Raw genomic sequence first — 27,306 nt, 5'->3', positions numbered from 1 at the left:
ACTGCACCATAGACTCAGCACTGCACCATAGACTCAACACTGCACCATAGACTCAACACTGCCACCCATAGACTCAGCACTGCCACCATAGACTCAGCACTGCACCATAGACTCAACACTGCACCATAGACTCAGCACTGCACCATAGACTCAACACTGCACCATAGACTCAACACTGCCTATAGACTCAGCACTGCACCATAGACTCAACACTGCCACCCATAGACTCAACACTGCACCATAGACTCAGCACTGCACAATAGACTCAACACTGCCCATAGACTCAACACTGCACCATAGACTCAACACTTCCCATAGACTCAACACTGCCCATAGACTCAACACTGCACCATAGACTCAACACTGCACCATAGACTCAACACTGCCCATAGACTCAACACTGTCATAGAATCAGCACTGCCCATAGACTCAACACTGCACCATAGACTCAACACTGCACCATAGACTCAGCACTGCACCATAGACTCAACACTGCACCATAGACTCAACACTGCACCATAGACTCAGCACTGCACCATAGACTCAGCACTGCACCATAGACTCAGCACTGCACCATAGACTCAACACTGCACCATAGACTCAACACTGCACTATAGACGCAACACTGCACCATAGACTCAGCACTGCACCATAGACTCAACACTGCACCATAGACTCAACACTGCACCATAGACTCAACACTGCACTATAGACGCAACACTGCACCATAGACTCAGCACTGCACCATAGACTCAACACTGCACCATAGACTCAACACTGCCCATAGACTCAACACTGCACCATAGACTCAACACTGCCCATAGACTCAACACTGATGTTTTTGTTCATGTTGTTGATTTGTAGGGGCTGTGGAGATACTGCGTGGGTAATAAATGTTACTACCACACGGATACAATGGGTGAGTAACACTCACTCACCCACTCATTCACTCTACTCACTCACCCACTCATTCACCCACTCATTCACTCACTCACTCACCCACTTATTCACTCATTCACTCATCCACCCACCCACTCACCCACCCACTCACTCACCCACTCTCTCACTCACCCACTCACCAACCCACCCACTCACCCATTCGCTCAATAATCCACTCAAGCACCCACTCACCCACCCACCTATCCACTCACCCACACAATTAATTACCCACTCACCCACTCACTCACCCACTCACTCACGCACCCACTCACCCACCCACTCTCCCACCCACTAACCCACTCACTCACCCACTCACTCACTCACCCACTCACCCACCCACTCACCCACTCACTCACCCACTCACCCACCCACTCACTCACTCACTCACCCACCCACCCACTCACTCACCCATTCACCCACTCACTCACTCACTCACCCATGCACCCACCCACTCACCCATCCACTCACCCACTCACTCACTCACTCACCCACCCACTCACCCACCCACTCACCCATCCACTCACTCACTCACTCACCCACTCACTCACTCACTCACCCACTCACCAACCCACCCACTCTCCCACTCACTCACTCACCCACTCACTCACCCACTCACCCACCCACTCACTCACCCACTCACCCACTCACTCACTCACCCACTCACCCACCCACTCTCCCTCCCACTCACCCACTCACCGACCCACCCACGAACTCACCCACCCACCAACTCACTCACCCACCCACTCACCCACTCACTCACCCACCCACTCACCCACTCACTCACTCACTCACCCACCCACCCACCCACTCACCCACTCACCCACTCACTCACTCACCCACCCACCCACCCACTCACCCACCCACTCACCCAATCACTCACTCACCAACTCACCCACCCACTCTCCCTTCCACTCACCCACTCACTCACTCACCGACCCACCCACCCACCCACCCACTCACCCACTCACTCACCCACCCACTCACCCACCCACTCACCCACTCACTCACTCACTCACCCACCCACCCACCCACTCACCGACTCACCCACTCACCCACTCACCCACCCACCCACCCACTCACCCACCCACTCACCCACCCACCCACCCACTCACCCACCCACTCACCCACCCACTCACCCACTCACTCACTCACTCACCAACCCACCCACTCACCCACCCACCCACCCACTCACCCACTCACCCACCCACCCACCCACTCACCCACCCACTCACCCAATAACTCACTCACCAACTCACCCACCCACTATCCCTTCCACTCACTCACTCACTTACTCACCCACCCACCAACTCACCCACTCACCCACCCACTCACTCACTCACCCACCCACCAACCCACCAACTCACTCACTCACCCACCCACTCACCCACCCACCCACTCACTCACCCACCCACCCACTCACTTACCCACCCACCCACCCACCAACTCACCCACTCACTATCTCACCCACCCACTCACCCATTCACCCACTTACTCACTCACCCACGCACCCACGCACCCACTCACTCACTCACTCACCCACCCACTCACCCACCCACCCACCCACTCACCCACTCACCCACCCACCCACCCACTCACCCACCCAATCACCCAATCACTCACTCACCAACTCACCCACCCACTCACTCACTCACTCACCCACTCACTCACTCACCCACTCACTCACCCACCCACCCACTCACCCACTCACCCACCCACCCACCCACTCACCCACTCACTCACTCACCCACTCACTCACCCACCCACCCACCCACTCACCCACTCACTCACCCACCCACCCACTCACCCACCCACCCACCGTCTCCCGCCCTCAGCGTTCATGGACACGACAAGAGCTCTGCTCCTCCTCTCGCTGATCGTCTGCGTGGCTGCTGTGGCATGTGGTGCCTTCGCCTTCAACAACTCGAGATCCTTCTACCGTCTGGACCGAACCTGGATCAGCGGACTCGTCTTCATGCTCGCTGGTAACCACTCATTCACTCAATCACTCAGTCACTTACTCACTCAGTCACTCAGTCACTTACTCAGTCATTCACTCACTCAGTCACTCATTCACTCAGACACTCACCCACTCACTCACCCAGTCACTCAGTCACTCACTCAGTTACTCACTCAGTCACTCATTCACTCACTCAGTCACTCACTCAGTCACTCAGTCACTCACTCACTCACTCAGTCACTCACTCACTCAGTCACTCATTCACTCACTCACTCAGTCACTCATTCACTCTCTCAGTCACTCACTCAGTCACTCAGTCACTTACATAGTCACTCATTCACTCACTCACTCAGTCACTCAGTCACTCAATCACTCAGTCACTCATTCACTCACTCACTCACTCAGCCACTCATTCACTCACTCACTCAGTCACTCACTCAGTCACTCAGTCACTTACTCAGTCATTCACTCAATCAGTTACTCAGTCACTCACTCATTCACTCAGTCACTCATTCACCCAGTCACTCAGTCACTCACTCACTCACTCAGTCACTCACACACCCAGTCACTCAGTCACTCAATCACTCAGTCACTCATTCACTCACTCACTCACTCAGTCACTCATTCACTCACTCACTCAGTCACTCACTCAGTCACTCATTCACTCACTCACTCAGTCACTCACTCAGTCACTCATTCACCCAGTCACTCAGTCACTCACTCACTCACTCAGTCACTCACACACCCAGTCACTCAGTCACTCAATCACTCAGTCACTCATTCACTCACTCACTCAGTCACTCATTCACTCACTCACTCAGTCACTCACTCAGTCACTCAGTCATTACTCACCCATTCACTCACTCACTCACCCACAGACTCAGCAGTGAGACCCACAGACTCAGTATTGAGACCCACAGACTCAGCACTGACACCTACAGACTCAGCAATGAGACCCACAGACTGAGCACTGCCATAGACTCAACACTGAGACCCACAGACTCAGCACTGCCATAGACTCAGCACTGAGACCCATAGACTCATCACTGAGACCCACAGACTCAGCACTGAAACCCACAGAATCAGCGCTGCCCCATAGACTCAGCATTGAGACCCACAGACTCAGCACTGAGACCCACAGACTCAGCACTGAGACCCACAGACTCAGCACTGAGACCCACAGACTCAGCATTGAAACGCAATGACTCAACACTGAGACCCACAGACTCACCACTGAGACCCACAGACTCACCACTGAGACCCACAGACTCAGCACTGAGACCCACAGACTCAGCACTGAGACCCACAGACTCAACACTGAGACCCAACGACTCAGCATTGAGACCCGCAGACTCACACAGAGACCCACAGACTCAACACTGAGACCCACAGACTCAATACTGAGACCCACAGACTCACCACTGAGACCCACAGACTCAGCACTGAGACCCACAGACTCAGCTCTGAGACCCACAGACTCAACACTGAGACCCACAGACTCAGCATTGAGACCCACAGACTCAGCACTGAGACCTATAGACTCAGCACTGAGAACCACAGACTCAGCACTGAGACCCATAGACTCAGCACTGCCACAGACTCAGCACTGAGACCCACAGACCCAGCACTGAGACCCACAGACTCAGTACTGAGACCCACAGACTCAACACTGAGACCCAACGACTCAGCATTGAGACCCGCAGACTCACACAGAGACCCACAGACTCAACACTGAGACCCACAGACTCAATACTGAGACCCACAGACTCACCACTGAGACCCACAGACTCAGCACTGAGACCCACAGACTCAGCACTGAGACCCACAGACTCAGCACTGTCACAGACTCAGCACTGAGACCCACAGTCTCAGCACTGAGACCCACAGACTCAACACTGAGACCCACAGACTCAGCAGTGAGACCCACAGACTCAGCTCTGAGACCCACAGACTCAACACTGAGACCCACAGACTCAGCATTGAGACCCACAGACTCAGCACTGCCATAGACTCAGCACTGAGACCCACAGACTCAGCACTGTCACAGACTCAGCACTGAGACCCACAGACTCAGCATTGAGACCCACAGACTCAACACTGAGACCCACAGACTCAGCATTGAGACCCACAGACTCAGCACTGAGACCCACAGACTCAGCACTGAGACCCACAGACTCAGCACTGCACCATAGACTCAGCATTGAGACCCACAGACTCAACACTGAGACCCACAGACTCAGCACTGTCACAGACTCAGCACTGAGACCCACAGACTCAAGACTGAGACCCATGGACTCAGCACTGCCATAGACTCAACACTGAGACCTACAGACTCAGCACTGAGACCCATAGACTCAACACAGAGACCCAAAGACTCAGCACTGAGACCCTCAGACTCAGCACTGAGAGCCATAGACTCAACACTGAGACCCACAGACTCAGCATTGAGACCCACAGACTCAACACTGAGACGCACAGACTCAGCGATGAGACCCACAGACTCAACTATGAGACCCACATACTCAGCACTGAGACCCACAGACTCAGCATTGAGACCCACAGACTCAACACTGAGACCCACAGACTCAACACTGAGACCCACAGACTCAACACTGAGACCCACAGACTCAGCACTGTCACAGACTCAGCACTCAGACCCACAGACTCAGTACTGAGACCCACAGACTCAGTACTGAGACCCACAGACTCAGAGCTGAGACCCACAGACTCAGCACTGCCATAGACTCACCGCTGAGACCAACAGACTCAACATTGAGACCCACAGACTCAGCACTGAGACCCACAGACGCAGCACTGCCACAGACTCAGCACTAAGACCCAAAGACTCAGCACTGAGACCCACAGACTCAGCACTGAGACCCACAGACTGAACATTGAGACCCAAAGACTCAACACTGAGACCCACAGACTCAACACTGTGACCCATAGACTCAGCACTGAGACCCACAGACTCAGCACTGAGACCCACAGACTCAGCATTGAGACCCACAGACTCAACACTGTCACAGACTCAGCATTGAGACCCACAGACTCAACACTGTCACAGACTCAGCACTGAGACCCACAGACTCAATACTGAGACCCACAGACTCACCACTGAGACCCACAGGCTCAGCACTGAGACCCACAGACTCAGCTCTGAGACCCACAGACTCAACACTGAGACCCACAGACTCAGCATTGAGACCCACAGACTCAGCACTGAGACCCATAGACTCAGCACTGCCACAGACTCAGCACTGAGACCCACAGTCCCAGCACTGAGACCCACAGACTCAGTACTGAGACCCACAGACTCAACACTGAGACCCAACGACTCAGCATTGAGACCCGCAGACTCACACAGAGACCCACAGACTCAACACTGAGACCCACAGACTCAATACTGAGACCCACAGACTCACCACTGAGACCCACAGACTCAACACTGAGACCCATAGACTCAACACTGAGACCCACAGACTCAGCACTGTCACAGACTCAGCACTGATACCCACAGACTCAGCACTGAGACCCACAGACTCAGCACTGAGACCCACAGACTCAGCATTGAGACCCACAGACTCAGCACTGAGACCCACAGACTCAACACTGAGGCCCACAGACTCAACACTGAGACCTACAGACTCAACACTGAGACCTACAGACTCAGCACTGAGACCCACAGACTCAGAACTGAGACCTACAGACTCAACACTGCCAAATACTCAGCACTGAGACCCAAGGACTCAGCACTGAGACCCACAGACTCAGCATTGAGACCCATAGACTCAGCACTGCACCATAGACTCAGCACTGCACAATAGACTCAGCACTGCACCATAGACTCAGCACTGCACCATAGACTCAGCACTGCACCATAGACTCAGCACAGCACCATAGACTCAGCACTGCACCATAGACTCAACACTGCACCACAGACTCAGCACTGCACCATAGACTCAACACTGCACCATAGACTCAACACTGCACCATAGACTCAACACCGCACCATAGACTCAACACTGCACCATAGACTCAGCACTGCACCATAGACTCAACACTGCCACTCATAGACTCAACACTGCACCATAGACTCAACACTGCACCATAGACTCAACACTGCCACCTATAGACTCAGCACTGCACCATAGACTCAACACTGCACCATAGACTCAGCACTGCCACCATAGACTCAGCACTGCACGATAGAGTCAACACTGCACCATAGACTCAACACTGCACCATAGACTCAACACTGCCACCCATAGACTCAACACTGCACCATAGACTCAGCACCGCCCATAGACTCAACACTGCCACCTATAGACTCAACACTGCACCATAGACTCAACACTGCACCATAGACTCAACACTGCACCATAGACTCAACACTGCACCATAGACTCAACACTGCACCATAGACTCAACACTGCACCATAGACTCAACACTGCACCATAGACTCAACACTGCACCATAGACTCAACACTGCACCACAGACTCAACACTGCACCGTAGACTCAGCACTGCACCATAGACTCAACACTGCACCATAGACTCAACATTGCACCATAGACTCAGCACTGCACCACAGACTCAGCACTGCACCATAGACTCAGCACTGCACCATAGACTCAACACTGCCACTCATAGACTCAACACTGCACCATAGACTCAACACTGCACCATAGACTCAACACTGCCACCTATAGACTCAACACTGCACCATAGACTCAACACTGCACCAAAGACTCAACACTGCCACCCATAGACTCAACACTGCACCATAGACTCAGCACGGCACCATAGACTCAACACTGCACCATAGACTCAACACTGTACCATAGACTCAACACTGCACCATAGACTCAACACTGCACCATAGACTCAACACTGCACCATAGACTCAACACTGCACCATAGACTCAACACCGCACCATAGACTCAACACTGCACCATAGACTCAGCACTGCACCATAGACTCAACACTGCACCATAGACTCAGCACTGCCACCATAGACTCAGCACTGCACCATAGACTCAACACTGCACCATAGACTCAACACTGCACCATAGACTCAACACTGCCACCCATAGACTCAACACTGCACCATAGACTCAGCACCACCCATAGACTCAACACTGCCACCTATAGACTCAACACTGCACCATAGACTCAACACTGCACCATAGACTCAACACTGCAACATAGAGTCAACACTGCACCATAGACTCAGCACTGCACCATAGACTCAACACTGCACCATAGACTCAGCACTGCACCATAGACTCAACACTGCACCATAGACTCAACACTGCACCATAGACTCAGCACCGCCGATAGACTCAACACTCCCCATAGACTCAGCACTGCACCATAGACTCAACACTGCACTATAGACTCAGCACTGCACCACAGACTCAACACTGTACCATAGACTCAGCACTGCACCATAGACTCAGCACTGCACCATCGACTCAACACTGCACCATAGACTCAGCACAACACCATAGACTCAGCACTGCACCATAGACTCAGCACTGCACCATAGACTCAACACTGCACAATAGACTCAACACTGCACCATAGACTCAACACTACACCATAGACTCAAGACTGCACTGTAGATTCAACACTGCACCATAAACTCAACACTGCCACCCATAGACTCAACACTACCCATAGACTCAACACTGTACCATAGACTCAACACTGCCACCATAGACTCAGCACTGCACCGTAGACTCAGCACTGCACCATAGACTCAGCACTGCACCATAGACTCAACACTGCACCATTGACTCAACACTGCACCATAGACTCAACACTGCACCGTAGACTCAGCACTGCACCATAGACTCAACACTGCACCATAGACTCAACACTGCACCATAAACTCAACACTGCACCATAGACTCAGCACTGCACCATAGACTCAACACTGCCCATAGACTCAACACTGCCACCTATAGACTCAACACTGCACCATAGACTCAACACTGCACCATAGACTCAACACTGTACCATAGACTCAACACTGCACCATAGACTCAGCACTGCCACCATAGACTCAACACTGCACCATAGACTCAACACTGCACCATAGACTCAACACTGCCACCCATAGACTCAACACTGCACCATAGACTCAACACTGCACCATAGACTCAGCACTGCACCACAGACTCAGCACTGCCACCCATAGACTCAACACTGCACCATAGACTCAACACTGCACCATAGACTCAACACTGCACCATAGACTCAACACTGCACCATAGACTCAACACTGCACCATAGACTCAACACTGCCACCCATAGAATCAGCACTGCACCATAGACTCAACACTGCCACCCATAGACTCAACACTGCCAACCATAGACTCAACACTGCACCATAGACTCAACACTGCACCATAGACTCAACACTGCCACCCATAGACTCAGCACTGCCCATAGACTCAACACTGCACCATAGACTCAACACTGCACCATAGACTCAAGACTGCACCATAGACTCAACACTGCACCATAGACTCAACACTGCCCATAGACTCAACACTGCACCATAGACTCAACACTGCCACCATAGACTCAGCACTGCACCGTAGACTCAACACTGCCACCATAGACTCAACACTGCACCATAGACTCAACACTGCACCATAGACTCAACACTGCACCATAGACTCAACACTGCACCATAGACTCAACACTGCACCATAGACTCAACACTGCAACCCATAGACTCAACACTGCCACCCATAGACTCAACACTGCCACCTATAGACTCAACACTGCCACCCATATACTCAACACTGCCACCATAGACTCAACACTGCACCACAGACTCAACACTGCACCATAGACTCAACACTGCACCATAGACTCAGCACTGCACCATAGACTCAACACTGCACCATAGACTCGACACTGCCACCCATAGACTCAACACTGCACCATAGACTCAACACTGCACCATAGACTCAGCACTGCACCATAGACTCAACACTGCACCATAGACTCAGCACTGCACCATAGACTCAACACTGCCCATAGACTCAACACTGCCCACAAACTCAACACTGCCCATAGACTCAACACTGCACCATAGACTCAACACTGCACCATAGACTCAGCACTGCACCATAGACTCAACACTGCACCATAGACTCAACACTGCACCATAGACTCAACACTGCACCATAGACTCAACACTGCCACCCATAGACTCAACACTGCCATAGACTCAACACTGCACCATAGACTCAGCACTGCCACCCATAGACTCAACACTGCACCATAGACTCAACACTGCACCATAGACTCAACACTGCACCATAGACTCAACACTGCACCATAGACTCAACACTGCACCATAGACTCAACACTGCACCATAGACTCAACACTGCACCATAGACTCAGCACTGCACCATAGACTCAACACTGCACCATAGACTCAGCACTGCCCCATAGACTCAACACTGCACCATAGACTCAACACTGCACCATAGACTCAACACTGCACCATAGACTCAACACTGCACCATAGACTCAACACTGCACCATAGACTCAACACTGCACCATAGACTCAACACTGCACCACAGACTCAACACTGCACCGTAGACTCAGCACTGCACCATAGACTCAACACTGCACCATAGACTCAACATTGCACCATAGACTCAGCACTGCACCACAGACTCAGCACTGCACCATAGACCCAGCACTGCACCATAGACTCAACACTGCCACTCATAGACTCAACACTGCACCATAGACTCAACACTGCACCATAGACTCAACACTGCCACCTATAGACTCAACACTGCACCATAGACTCAACACTGCACCATAGACTCAACACTGCCACCCATAGACTCAACACTGCACCATAGACTCAGCACGGCACCATAGACTAAACACTGCACCATAGACTCAACACTGTACCATAGACTCAACACTGCACCATAGACTCAACACTGCACCATAGACTCAACACTGCACCATAGACTCAACACTGCACCATAGACTCAACACTGCACCATAGACTCAACACCGCACCATAGACTCAACACTGCACCATAGACTCAGCACTGCACCATAGACTCAACACTGCACCATAGACTCAGCACTGCCACCATAGACTCAGCACTGCACCATAGACTCAACACTGCACCATAGACTCAACACTGCACCATAGACTCAACACTGCCACCCATAGACTCAACACTGCACCATAGACTCAGCACCGCCCATAGACTCAACACTGCCACCTAAAGACTCAACACTGCACCATAGACTCAACACTGCACCATAGACTCAACACTGCACCATAGAGTCAACACTGCACCATAGACTCAGCACTGCACCATAGACTCAACACTGCACCGTAGACTCAGCACTGCACCATAGACTCAACACTGCACCATAGACTCAGCACCACCGATAGACTCAACACTCCCCATAGACTCAGGACTGCACCATAGACTCAACACTGCACTATAGACTCAGCACTGCACCATAGACTCAACACTGCACCATAGACTCAACACTGCACCATAGACTCAACACTGCACCATAGACTCAACACTGCACCATAGACTCAACACTGCACCATAGACTCAGCACTGCACCATAGACTCAACACTGCACCATAGACTCAGCACTGCCCCATAGACTCAACACTGCACCATAGACTCAACACTGCACCATAGACTCAACACTGCACCATAGACTCAACACTGCACCATAGACTCAACACTGCACCATAGACTCAACACTGCACCATAGACTCAACACTGCACCACAGACTCAACACTGCACCGTAGACTCAGCACTGCACCATAGACTCAACACTGCACCATAGACTCAACATTGCACCATAGACTCAGCACTGCACCACAGACTCAGCACTGCACCATAGACCCAGCACTGCACCATAGACTCAACACTGCCACTCATAGACTCAACACTGCACCATAGACTCAACACTGCACCATAGACTCAACACTGCCACCTATAGACTCAACACTGCACCATAGACTCAACACTGCACCATAGACTCAACACTGCCACCCATAGACTCAACACTGCACCATAGACTCAGCACGGCACCATAGACTAAACACTGCACCATAGACTCAACACTGTACCATAGACTCAACACTGCACCATAGACTCAACACTGCACCATAGACTCAACACTGCACCATAGACTCAACACTGCACCATAGACTCAACACTGCACCATAGACTCAACACCGCACCATAGACTCAACACTGCACCATAGACTCAGCACTGCACCATAGACTCAACACTGCACCATAGACTCAGCACTGCCACCATAGACTCAGCACTGCACCATAGACTCAACACTGCACCATAGACTCAACACTGCACCATAGACTCAACACTGCCACCCATAGACTCAACACTGCACCATAGACTCAGCACCGCCCATAGACTCAACACTGCCACCTAAAGACTCAACACTGCACCATAGACTCAACACTGCACCATAGACTCAACACTGCACCATAGAGTCAACACTGCACCATAGACTCAGCACTGCACCATAGACTCAACACTGCACCGTAGACTCAGCACTGCACCATAGACTCAACACTGCACCATAGACTCAGCACCACCGATAGACTCAACACTCCCCATAGACTCAGGACTGCACCATAGACTCAACACTGCACTATAGACTCAGCACTGCACCATAGACTCAACACTGTACCATAGACTCAGCACTGCACCATAGACTCAGCACTGCACCATCGACTCAACACTGCACCATAGACTCAGCACTACACCATAGACTCAGCACTGCACCATAGACTCAGCACTGCACCATAGACTAACAATGCACAATAGACTCAACACTGCACCATAGACTCAACACTACACCATAGACTCAAGACTGCACTGTAGATTCAACACTGCACCATAAACTCAACACTGCCACCCATAGACTCAACACTACCCATAGACTCAACACTGTACCATAGACTCAACACTGCCACCATAGACTCAGCACTGCACCGTAGACTCAGCACTGCACCATAGACTCAGCACTGCACCATAGACTCAACACTGCACCATAGACTCAACACTGCACCATAGACTCAACACTGCACCGTAGACTCAGCACTGCACCATAGACTCAACACTGCACCATAGACTCAACACTGCACCATAGACTCAACACTGCACCATAGACTCAGCACTGCACCATAGACTCAACACTGCCCATAGAATCAACACTGCCACCTATAGACTCAACACTGCACCATAGACTCAACACTGCACCATAGACTCAACACTGTACCATAGACTCAACACTGCACCACAGACTCAGCACTGCCACCATAGACTCAACACTGCACCATAGACTCAACACTGCACCATAGACTCAACACTGCCACCCATAGACTCAACACTGCACCATAGACTCAACACTGCACCATAGACTCAGCACTGCACCACAGACTCAGCACTGCCACCCATAGACTCAACACTGAACCATAGACTCAACACTGCACCATAGACTCAACACTGCACCATAGACTCAACCCTGCACCATAGACTCAACACTGCACCATAGACTCAACACTGCCACCCATAGACTCAGCACTGCACAATAGACTCAACACTGCCACCCATAGACTCAACACTGCCAACCATAGACTCAACACTGCACCATAGACTCAACACTGCACCATAGACTCAACACTGCCACCCATAGACTCAGCACTGCCCATAGACTCAACACTGCACCATAGACTCAACACTGCACCATAGACTCAACACTGCACCATAGACTCAACACTGCACCATAGACTCAACACTGCCCATAGACTCAACACTGCACCATAGACTCAACACTGCCACCATAGACTCAGCACTGCACCGTAGACTCAACACTGCCACCATAGACTCAACACTGCACCATAGACTCAACACTGCCACCATAGACTCAGCACTGCACCGTAGACTCAACACTGCCACCATAGACTCAACACTGCACCATAGACTCAACACTGCACCATAGACTCAACACTGCACCATAGACTCAACACTGCACCATAGACTCAACACTGCACCATAGACTCAACACTGCACCATAGACTCAACACTGCCACCCATAGACTCAGCACTGCACCATAGACTCAACACTGCCACCCATAGACTCAACACTGCCAACCATAGACTCAACACTGCACCATAGACTCAACACTGCACCATAGACTCAACACTGCACCATAGACTCAACACTGCACCATAGACTCAACACTGCACCATAGACTCAACACTGCCCATAGACTCAACACTGCACCATAGACTCAACACTGCCACCATAGACTCAGCACTGCACCATAGACTCAACACTGCACCATAGACTCAACACTGCACCATAGACTCAACACTGCCACCCATAGACTCAGCACTGCACCATAGACTCAACACTGCCACCCATAGACTCAGCACTGCACCATAGACTCAACACTGCCACCCATAGACTCAACACTGCCACCCATAGACTCAGCACTGCCCATAGACTCAACACTGCACCATAGACTCAACACTGCACCATAGACTCAACACTGCACCATAGACTCAACACTGCACCATAGACTCAACACTGCCCATAGACTCAACACTGCACCATAGACTCAACACTGCCACCATAGACTCAGCACTGCACCATAGACTCAACACTGCACCATAGACTCAGCACTGCACCATAGACTCAACACTGCACCATAGACTCAACACTGCCACCCATAGACTCAACACTGCACCATAGACTCAACACTGCACCATAGACTCAACACTGCACCATAGACTCAACACTGCCACCCATAGACTCAAGACTGCACCATAGACTCAGCACTGCCCATAGACTCATCACTGCCCATAGACTCAACACTGCACCATAGACTCAACACTGCACCATAGACTCAGCACTGCCACCCATAGACTCAACACTGCACTATAGACTCAACACTGCCCCATAGACTCAACACTGCCACCCATAGACTCAACACTGCACCATAGACTCAACACTGCACCATAGACTCAACACTGCACCATAGACTCAACACTGCACCATAGACTCAACACTGCACCATAGACTCAACACTGCCCCCCTTAGACTCAGCAAAGCACCATAGACTCAACACTGCCACCCATAGACTCAACACTGCCAACCATAGACTCAACACTGCACCATAGACTCAACACTGCACCATAGACTCAACACTGCCACCCATAGACTCAGCACTGCCCATAGACTCAACACTGCACCATAGACTCAACACTGCACCATAGACTCAACACTGCACCATAGACTCAACACTGCACCATAGACTCAACACTGCCCATAGACTCAACACTGCACCATAGACTCAACACTGCCACCATAGACTCAGCACTGCACCGTAGACTCAACACTGCCACCATAGACTCAACACTGCACCATAGACTCAACACTGCACCATAGACTCAACACTGCACCATAGACTCAACACTGCACCATAGACTCAACACTGCACCATAGACTCAACACTGCACCATAGACTCAGCACTGCCACCCATAGACTCAACACTGCACCATAGACTCAACACTGCACCATAGACTCAACACTGCACCATAGACTCAACACTGCACCATAGACTCAACACTGCCACCATAGACTCAACACTGCCACCATAGACTCAACACTGTACCATAGACTCAGCACTGCACCATAGACTCAACACTGCATCATAGACTCAACACTGCATCATAGACTCAGCACTGCATCATAGACTCAACACTGCCACCATAGACTCAACACTGCACCATAGACTCAACACTGCACCATAGACTCAACACTGCCACCCATAGACTCAACACTGCCATAGACTCAACACTGCACCATAGACTCAACACTGCCACCCATAGACTCAACACTGCCACCTATAGACTCAACACTGCCACCCATAGACTCAACACTGCACCATAGACTCAGCACTGCACCATAGACTCAACACTGCACCATAGACTCAACACTGCCACCCATAGACTCAACACTGCACCATAGACTCAACACTGCACCATAGACTCAGCACTGCACCATAGACTCAACACTGCACCATAGACTCAGCACTGCACCATAGACTCAACACTGCCCATAGACTCAACACTGCCCACAAACTCAACACTGCCCATAGACTCAACACTGCACCATAGACTCAATACTGCACCATAGACTCAGCACTGCACCATAGACTCAACACTGCACCATAGACTCAACACTGCACCATAGACTCAACACTGCACCATAGACTCAACACTGCCACCCATAGACTCAACACTGCCATGACTCAACACTGCACCATAGACTCAGCACTGCCACCCATAGACTCAACACTGCACCATAGACTCAACACTGCACCATAGACTCAACACTGCACCATAGACTCAACACTGCACCATAGACTCAACACTGCACCATAGACTCAACACTGCACCATAGACTCAACACTGCACCATAGACTCAACACTGCACCATAGACTCAGCACTGCACCATAGACTCAACACTGCACCATAGACTCAGCACTGCCCCATAGACTCAACACTGCACCATAGACTCAACACTTCACCATAGACTCAACACTGCACCATAGACTCAACACTGCACCATAGACTCAACACTGCACCATAGACTCAACACTGCACCATAGACTCAACACTGCCACCATAGACTCAACACTGCCACCATAGACTCAACACTGCCACCATAGACTCAACACTGCACCATAGACTCAACACTGCCACCCATAGACTCAACACTGCCAACCATAGACTCAACACTGCACCATAGACTCAACACTGCACCATAGACTCAGCACTGCCACCCATAGACTCAACACTGCACTATAGACTCAACACTGCCCCATAGACTCAACACTGCCACCCATAGACTCAACACTGCACCATAGACTCAACACTGCACCATAGACTCAACACTGCACCATAGACTCAACACTGCACCATAGACTCAACACTGCACCATAGACTCAACACTGCCACCCATAGACTCAGCACTGCACCATAGACTCAACACTGCCACCCATAGACTCAACACTGCCAACCATAGACTCAACACTGCACCATAGACTCAACACTGCACCATAGACTCAACACTGCCACCCATAGACTCAGCACTGCCCATAGACTCAACACTGCACCATAGACTCAACACTGCACCATAGACTCAACACTGCACCATAGACTCAACACTGCACCATAGACTCAACACTGCCCATAGACTCAACACTGCACCATAGACTCAACACTGCCACCATAGACTCAGCACTGCACCATAGACTCAACACTGCACCATAGACTCAGCACTGCACCATAGACTCAACACTGCACCATAGACTCAACACTGCCACCCATAGACTCAACACTGCACCATAGACTCAACACTGCACCATAGACTCAACACTGCACCATAGACTCAACACTGCCACCCATAGACTCAAGACTGCACCATAGACTCTGCACTGCCCATAGACTCATCACTGCCCATAGACTCAACACTGCACCATAGACTCAACACTGCACCATAGACTCAACACTGCACCATAGACTCAACACTGCACCATAGACTCAACACTGCACCATAGACTCAACACTGCACCATAGACTCAACACTGCACCATAGACTCAACACTGCACCATAGACTCAACACTGCACCATAGACTCAACACTGCACCATAGACTCAGCACTGCACCATAGACTCAACACTGCACCATAGACTCAGCACTGCCCCATAGACTCAACACTGCACCATAGACTCAACACTTCACCATAGACTCAACACTGCACCATAGACTCAACACTGCACCATAGACTCAACACTGCACCATAGACTCAACACTGCACCATAGACTCAACACTGCCACCATAGACTCAACACTGCCACCATAGACTCAACACTGCCACCATAGACTCAACACTGCACCATAGACTCAACACTGCCACCCATAGACTCAACACTGCCAACCATAGACTCAACACTGCACCATAGACTCAACACTGCACCATAGACTCAGCACTGCCACCCATAGACTCAACACTGCACTATAGACTCAACACTGCCCCATAGACTCAACACTGCCACCCATAGACTCAACACTGCACCATAGACTCAACACTGCACCATAGACTCAACACTGCACCATAGACTCAACACTGCACCATAGACTCAACACTGCACCATAGACTCAACACTGCCACCCATAGACTCAGCACTGCACCATAGACTCAACACTGCCACCCATAGACTCAACACTGCCAACCATAGACTCAACACTGCACCATAGACTCAACACTGCACCATAGACTCAACACTGCCACCCATAGACTCAGCACTGCCCATAGACTCAACACTGCACCATAGACTCAACACTGCACCATAGACTCAACACTGCACCATAGACTCAACACTGCACCATAGACTCAACACTGCCCATAGACTCAACACTGCACCATAGACTCAACACTGCCACCATAGACTCAGCACTGCACCATAGACTCAACACTGCACCATAGACTCAGCACTGCACCATAGACTCAACACTGCACCATAGACTCAACACTGCCACCCATAGACTCAACACTGCACCATAGACTCAACACTGCACCATAGACTCAACACTGCACCATAGACTCAACACTGCCACCCATAGACTCAAGACTGCACCATAGACTCTGCACTGCCCATAGACTCATCACTGCCCATAGACTCAACACTGCACCATAGACTCAACACTGCACCATAGACTCAGCACTGCCACCCATAGACTCAACACTGCACTATAGACTCAACACTGCCCCATAGACTCAACACTGCCACCCATAGACTCAACACTGCACCATAGACTCAACACTGCACCATAGACTCAACACTGCACCATAGACTCAACACTGCACCATAGACTCAACACTGCACCATAGACTCAACACTGCCACCCATAGACTCAGCAAAGCACCATAGACTCAACACTGCCACCCATAGACTCAACACTGCCAACCATAGACTCAACACTGCACCATAGACTCAACACTGCACCATAGACTCAACACTGCCACCCATAGACTCAGCACTGCCCATAGACTCAACACTGCACCATAGACTCAACACTGCACCATAGACTCAACACTGCACCATAGACTCAACACTGCACCATAGACTCAACACTGCCCATAGACTCAACACTGCACCATAGACTCAACACTGCCACCATAGACTCAGCACTGCACCGTAGACTCAACACTGCCACCATAGACTCAACACTGCACCATAGACTCAACACTGCACCATAGACTCAACACTGCACCATAGACTCAACACTGCACCATAGACTCAACACTGCACCATAGACTCAACACTGCACCATAGACTCAACACTGCACCATAGACTCAACACTGCACCATAGACTCAACACTGCACCATAGACTCAACACTGCACCATAGACTCAGCACTGCCCATAGACTCAACACTGCACCATAGACTCAACACTGCACCATAGACTCAACACTGCCACCATAGACTCAACACTGTACCATAGACTCAGCACTGCACCATAGACTCAACACTGCACCATAGACTCAACACTGCACCATAGACTCAACACTGCCACATAGACTCAACACTGTACCATAGACTCAGCACTGCTACCCATAGACTCAGCACCTCCACCCTCCCTCCTCCGTGCCCTCCAGCCCTGCTTTTGGCTCTGGCCCTGGCCGTCTATTCCTCGAGCGCCGCCAACGTCCATGCCAAGCGCTACACGGACTGGAAGTTTTCGTGGTCATACTTCCTCAGCTGGGCCGCGCTAATGCTCACCTTCATGGCGGGTGAGACACATGCTCACCCTGGTCACTCACCAGGTCACTCACTCACCTGGTCACTCACTCACCTGGTCACTCACCTGGTCACTCACCAGGTCACCAGCTCACTCACTCACCAGCTCACTCACTCACCTGGTCACTCACTCACCTGGTCACTCACCAGCTCACTCAATCACCTGGTCACTCACCTTCATGGCGGGTGAGACACACGCTCACCTTGGTCACTCACCTGGTCACTCACTCACCTGGTCACTCACTCACCTGGTCACTCACTCACCTGGTCACTCACCTGGTCACTCACTCACCTGGTCACTCACCAGCTCACTCAATCACCTGGTCACTCACCTTCATGGCGGGTGAGACACACGCTCACCCTGGTCACTCACCTGGTCACTCACTCACCTGGTCACTCACCAGCTCACTCACTCACCTGGTCACTCACTCACCTGGTCACTCACCTGGTCACTCACCTGGTCACTCACTCACCAGTTCACTCACCTTCATGGCGGGTAAGACACACGCTCACCCTGGTCACTCACCTGGTCACTCACCTGGTCACCTGGTCACTCACTCACCAGCTCACTCACCAGCTCACTCACTCACCTGGTCACTCACTCACCAGCTCACTCACTCACCACTCACTCACTCACCACTCACTCACTCACCAGCTCACTCACTCACCACTCACTCACTCACTCACCAGCTCACTCACTCACTCACCACTCACCTGGTCACTCACTCACCAGCTCACTCACCTGTTCACTCACTCACCAGCTCACTCACTCACCACTCACTCACTCACTCACCAGCTCACTCACTCACTCACCAGCTCACTCACTCACTCACCTGGTCACTCACTCACCAGCTCACTCACTCACCTGGTCACTCACTCACCACTCACTCACCTTCATGGCGGGTAAGACACAAGCTCACCTGGTCACTCACCAGTTCACTCACTCACTCACTCACCTGGTCACTCACCTGGTCACTCACCTGGTCACTCACTCACCTGGTCACTCACTCACCTGGTCACTCACCTGGTCACTCACTCACCTGGTCACTCACCTGGTCACTCACTCACCTGGTCACTCACTCACCTGGTCACTCACCTGGTCACTCACTCACCTGGTCACTCACTCACCTGGTCACTCACTCACCTGGTCACTCACCTGGTCACTCACTCACCTGGTCACTCACCAGGTCACCAGCTCACTCACTCACCAGCTCACTCACTCACCTGGTCATTCACTCACTCACCTGGTCACTCACTCACCTGGTCACTCACTCACCTGGTCACTCACCAGCTCACTCACTCACCTGGTCACTCACCTGGTCACTCACTCACCTGGTCACTCACTCACCTGGTCATTCACTCACTCACCAGCTCACTCACTCACTCACCACTCACTCAATCACTCACTCACCACTAACTCAATCACTCACTCACTCACTAACCAGGTCACTCACTCACCTTCATGGCGGGTAAGACACACACTCACCTGGTCACTCACCTGGTCACTCACTCACCTGGTCACTCACCTGGTCACTCACCAGATCACTCACCTGGTCACTCACCTGGTCACTCACCAGCTCACTCACTCACATGGTCACTCACCAGCTCACTCACTCACATGGTCACTCACTCACCTGGTCACTCACCAGGTCACTCACCTGGTCACTCACTCACCTGGTCACTCACCTGGTCACTCACCTGGTCACTCACCTGGTCACTCACCAGCTCACTCACTCACCTGGTCACTCACCAGCTCACTCACTCACATGGTCACTCACTCACCTGGTCACTCACCAGGTCACTCACCTGGTCACTCACCTGGTCACTCACCTGGTCACTCACTCACCAGCTCACTCACTCACCTGGTCACTCACTCACCTGGTCACTCACCAGTTCACCCACTCACTCACCTGGTCACTCACCAGATCACTCACTCACCTGGTCACTCACTCACCTGGTCACTCACCAGCTCACTCACTCACCTGGTCACTCACCAGCTCACTCACTCACCTGGTCACTCACTCACCTGGTCACTCACCTGGTCACTCACCAGGTCACTCACCAGCTCACTCACCTGGTCACTCACCTGGTCACTCACCAGCTCACTCACTCACATGGTCACTCACCAGCTCACTCACTCACATGGTCACTCACCAGGTCACTCACCAGGTCACTCACCAGGTCACTCACCAGCTCACTCACCTGGTCACTCACCTGGTCACTCACCAGATCACTCACTCACCTGGTCACTCACTCACCTGGTCACTCACCAGTTCACCCACTCACTCACCTGGTCACTCACCAGATCACTCACTCACCTGGTCACTCACTCACCTGGTCACTCACTTGGTCACCTGGTCACTCACTCACCAGCTCACTCACTCACCAGCTCACTCACTCACCTGGTCACTCACCTGGTCACTCATTCACCTGGTCACTCACCTGGTCACTCACTCACCTGGTCACTCACTCACCTGGTCACTCACCTGGTCACTCACCTGGTCACTCACCTCGTCACTCACTCACCTGGTCACTCACCTGGTCACCTGGTCACTCACTCACCAGCTCACTCATCAGGTCACTCACCAGCTCACTCACTCACCTGGTCACTCACCTGGTCACTCACTCACCTGGTCACTCACTCACCTGGTCACTCACCAGCTCACTCACTCACCTGGTCACTCACCAGGTCACTCACTCACCTGGTCACTCACTCACCTGGTCACTCATCAGCTCACTCACTCACCAGTTCATTCACCTTCATCGCGGGTAAGACACACGCTCACCCTGGTCACTCACCTGGTCACTCACTCACCTGGTCACTCACTCACCTGGTCATTCACTCACCTGGTCACTCACCTGGTCACTCACTCACCTGGTCACTCACCTGGTCACTCACTCACCTGGTCACTCACTCACCTGGTCACTCACCTGGTCACTCACTCACCTGGTCACTCACTCACCTGGTCATTCACTCACCTGGTCACTCACCTGGTCACTCACCTGGTCACTCACTCACCTGGTCACTCACCTGGTCACTCACTCACCTGGTCACTCACCTGGTCACTCACCAGCTCACTCACTCACCTGGTCACTCACCAGCTCACTCACTCACCTGGTCACTCACCAGATCACTCACCTGGTCACCTGGTCACTCACTCACCAGCTCACTCACTCACCAGCTCACTCACTCACCTGGTCACTCACCTGGTCACTCACTCACCTGGTCACTCACCTGGTCACTCACCTGGTCACTCACTCACCTGGTCACTCACCTGGTCACTCACCAGCTCACTCACTCACCTGGTCACTCACCAGCTCACTCACTCACCTGGTCACTCACTCACCTGGTCACCTGGTCACTCACTCACCTGGTCACTCACCAGCTCACTCACTCACCTGGTCACTCACCTGGTCACTCACTCACCTGGTCACTCACCTGGTCACTCACTCACCTGGTCACTCACCTGGTCACTCACTCACCAGCTCACTCACTCACCTGGTCACTCACTCACCTGGTCACTCATCTGGTCACTCACTCACCTGGTCACTCACCAGCTCACTCACTCACCTGGTCACTCACCAGCTCACTCACTCACCTGGTCACTCATCTGGTCACTCACTCACCTGGTCACTCACCAGCTCACTCACTCACCTGGTCACTCACCAGCTCACTCACTCACCTGGTCACTCATCTGGTCACTCACTCACCTGGTCACTCACCAGCTCACTCACTCACCTGGTCACTCACTCACCTGGTCACTCACCTGGTCACTCACTCACCTGGTCACTCACCTGGTCACTCACTCACCTGGTCACTCACCTGGTCACTCACCAGCTCACTCACTCACCTGGTCACTCACCTGGTCACTCACTCTCCTGGTCACTCACCTGGTCACTCACTCACCTGGTCACTCACCTGGTCACTCACTCACCTGGTCACTCACCAGATCACTCACCTGGTCACCTGGTCACTCACTCACCAGCTCACTCACCAGCTCACTCACTCACCTGGTCACTCACCTGGTCACTCACTCACCTGGTCACTCACCTGGTCACTCACTCACCTGGTCACTCACCTGGTCACTCACTCACCTGGTCACTCACCTGGTCACTCACTCACCTGGTCACTCACCTGGTCACTCACCAGCTCACTCACTCACCTGGTCACTCACCTGGTCACTCACTCACCTGGTCACTCACCTGGTCACTCACTCACCTGGTCACTCACCTGGTCACTCACTCACCTGGTCACTCACCTGGTCACTCACTCACCTGGTCACTCACCAGATCACTCACCTGGTCACCTGGTCACTCACTCACCAGCTCACTCACTCACCAGCTCACTCACTCACCTGGTCACTCACTCACCAGCTCACTCACTCACCACTCACTCACCTGGTCACTCACTCACCAACTCACTCACTCAGCAGTTCACTCACTCACCACTCACTCACTCACTCACCAGCTCACTCACTCACCACTCACTCACCAGCTCACTCACTCACCACTCACTCACCTGGTCACTCACCTGGTCACCTGGTCACTCACTCACCAGCTCACTCACCAGCTCACTCACTCACCTGGTCACTCACTCACCAGCTCACTCACTCACCACTCACTCACTCACCACTCACTCACTCACCAGCTCACTCACTCACCACTCACTCACTCACTCACCAGCTCACTCACTCACTCACCACTCACCTGGTCACTCACTCACCAGCTCACTCACCTGTTCACTCACTCACCAGCTCACTCACTCACCTGGTCACTCACCTGGTCACTCACTCACTCACCAGCCACTCACTCACCAGTTCACTCACTCACTCACCACTCACTCACCACCTCACTCACTCACTCGCCACTCACTCACCACTCACTTACCACCTCACTCACTCAGCAGTTCACTCACTCACCACTCACTCACTCACTCACCAGCTCACTCACTCACCACTCACTCACCAGCTCACTCACTCACTAACTCACTCACCAGCTCACTCACCAGCTCACTCACCAACTCACTCACTCACTCGCCAGCTCACTCACTCACTCACCACTCACTCACTCACCAGGTCACTCACTAACCTTCATGGCTGGTAAGACACAAGCTCACCTGGTCACTCACCTGGTCACTCACTCACCACTCTTTCACTCACTCACTCACCACTCACTCACTCACTCACCACTCACTCACTCACCAGCTCACTCACTCACCAGGTCACTCACTCACTCACCCACTCACTCACCCACTCACTCACTCACCCACTCACTCACTCACCCACTCACTCACTCACCCACTCACTCACCCACCCACCCACTCACTCACTCACCCACTCACTCACTCAATCATCCACTCACTCACCCGCTCACTCACTCACCCACTCACTCACCCACTCACTCACTCACTCACCCACTCACTAACTCACTCACCAGCTCACTCACCAGCTCACTCACTCACCAGCTCACTCACTCACTCACCCACTCACTCACTCACCCACCCACTCACTCACCCACTCACCCACTCACTCACTCACCCACCCACTCACCCACTCACTCACTCACCCACTCACTCACCCACTCACCCACCCACTCACTCACTCACCCACTCACTCACTCACCCACCCACTCACTCACCCACTCACTCACTCTCTACAGCCCTGCTAGAAGCTACCTGGGTGACATGAGTAACGCCATCTTTGTCTGTGTGTCTCTTTGTCTCTCTGTGTGTATCTGAGTGCAGGAATGTTGTCTATGTGCTCGTACCAAGCCAAAGGTCTCGGAGACATTGACCCGCAGTAGAATCGACCAATGTCTCTCTCCCACTTAGACACACACAGACATAGACACACAAACACATAGACACACACAGACACACACACACAGACACTAACATAGACACACTCACACATAGACACACACATATAGACACACACACACAGATAGACACACACATAGACACACACACACATAGACACACACACACATAGTCAAACACATAGACACATACACACACATAGACACACACAGACACTAACATAGACACACACATAGACACATACACACACATACACACACACACATAGACACACACACATAGACACACACACACATAGACACACACACATAGACACACACACATTGACACACACACACACATAGGTCAAACACATAGACACACACACACACATAGACACACACAGACACTAACATAGACACACACATAGACACACACACACATAGACACACGGACACACACACAGACACACACACAGACACACACACAGACACACACACAGACACAGACACACACACAGACACACACACACACAGACACACACACAGACACACACACAGACACAGACACACACACAGACACAGACACACACACAGACACACACACAGACACACACACAGACACACACACACACACATAGACACACACACACACACAGACACACACACACAGACGCACACACACACACAGACACACACACACAGACACACACACAGTCACGCGTGTATTGCTTATAGCTTTAACGGTGTACACTTTGAAAAGTTACCATCTGGGGTACACTTTGAATAGTTACCATCTGGGGTACACTTTGAATAGTTACCATCTGGGGTACACTTTGAAAAGTTACCATCTGGGGTACACTTTGAAAAGTTACCATCTGGGGTACACTTTGAAAAGTTACCATCTGGGGTACACTTTGAATCGTTACCATCTGGGGTACACTTTGAATAGTTACCATTTGGGGTACCCTTTGAATAGTTACCTTCTGGGGTATACTTTGAATCGTTACCATCTGGGGTACACTTTGAATAGTTACCATTTGGGGTACACTTTGAAATGTTACCATCTGGGGTACACTTTGAATAGTTACCATCTGGTGTACACTTTGAATAGTTACCTTTTGGGGTACACTTTGAATAGTTACCATCTCGGGTACACTTTGAATAGTTACCATCCGGGGTACACTTTGAATAGTTACCTTCTGGGGGTACACTTTGAAAAGTTACCTTCTGGGGTTACACTTTGAATAGTTACCATCTGGGGTACACTTTGAAAAGTTACCATCTGGGGTACACTTTGAAAAGTTACCATCTGGGGTAAACTTTGAAAGTTACCATCTGAGGTACACTTTGAATAGTTACCATCTGGGGTACAATTTGAATAGTTACCATCTGGGGTACACTTTGAATAGTTACCATCTGGGGTACACTTTGAATAGTTACCTTCTGGGCTTCACTTTGAATAGTTACCATCTGGGGTACACTTTGAATAGTTACCCTTTGGGGTACACTTTGAAATGTTACCATCTGGGGTACACTTTGAAATGTTACCATCTGGGGTTACACTTTGAATAGTTACCATCTGGGGTACACTTTGAAAAGTTACCATCTGGGGGTACACTTTGAAAAGTTACCATCTGGGGTTCACTTTGAATAGTTACCATCTGGGGTA

The 27,306-nt window shown here is 51.5% G+C and overlaps 1 protein-coding gene across 1 annotated transcript in view; it reads left to right on the top strand.

The window, feature by feature from the left end:
* The window catches only part of LOC142923249 (lens fiber membrane intrinsic protein-like), a 43,385-nt gene extending 17,648 nt beyond the window's left edge, over positions 1-25,737 (top strand). Inside the window, exons 3-6 of the mRNA XM_076064246.1 lie at positions 865-919; positions 2,772-2,921; positions 19,697-19,831; positions 25,582-25,737. Coding sequence (XP_075920361.1) covers positions 865-919; positions 2,772-2,921; positions 19,697-19,831; positions 25,582-25,640 — 399 coding nt within the window. The 3' untranslated portion in view covers positions 25,641-25,737. The remainder of the gene's footprint in view (positions 1-864; positions 920-2,771; positions 2,922-19,696; positions 19,832-25,581) is intronic.
* The last annotated feature ends 1,569 nt before the right edge of the window (positions 25,738-27,306 follow it).

This window comes from Petromyzon marinus, unplaced genomic scaffold (genome assembly GCF_048934315.1).
Source record: "Petromyzon marinus isolate PM22_M1 ecotype Great Lakes invasive population unplaced genomic scaffold, UKy_Petmar_22M1.pri1.0 PM_Scaffold_36, whole genome shotgun sequence".
Classification (NCBI taxonomy): domain Eukaryota; kingdom Metazoa; phylum Chordata; class Hyperoartia; order Petromyzontiformes; family Petromyzontidae; genus Petromyzon; species Petromyzon marinus.
This window is presented reverse-complemented; position numbering and strand designations above follow the sequence as displayed.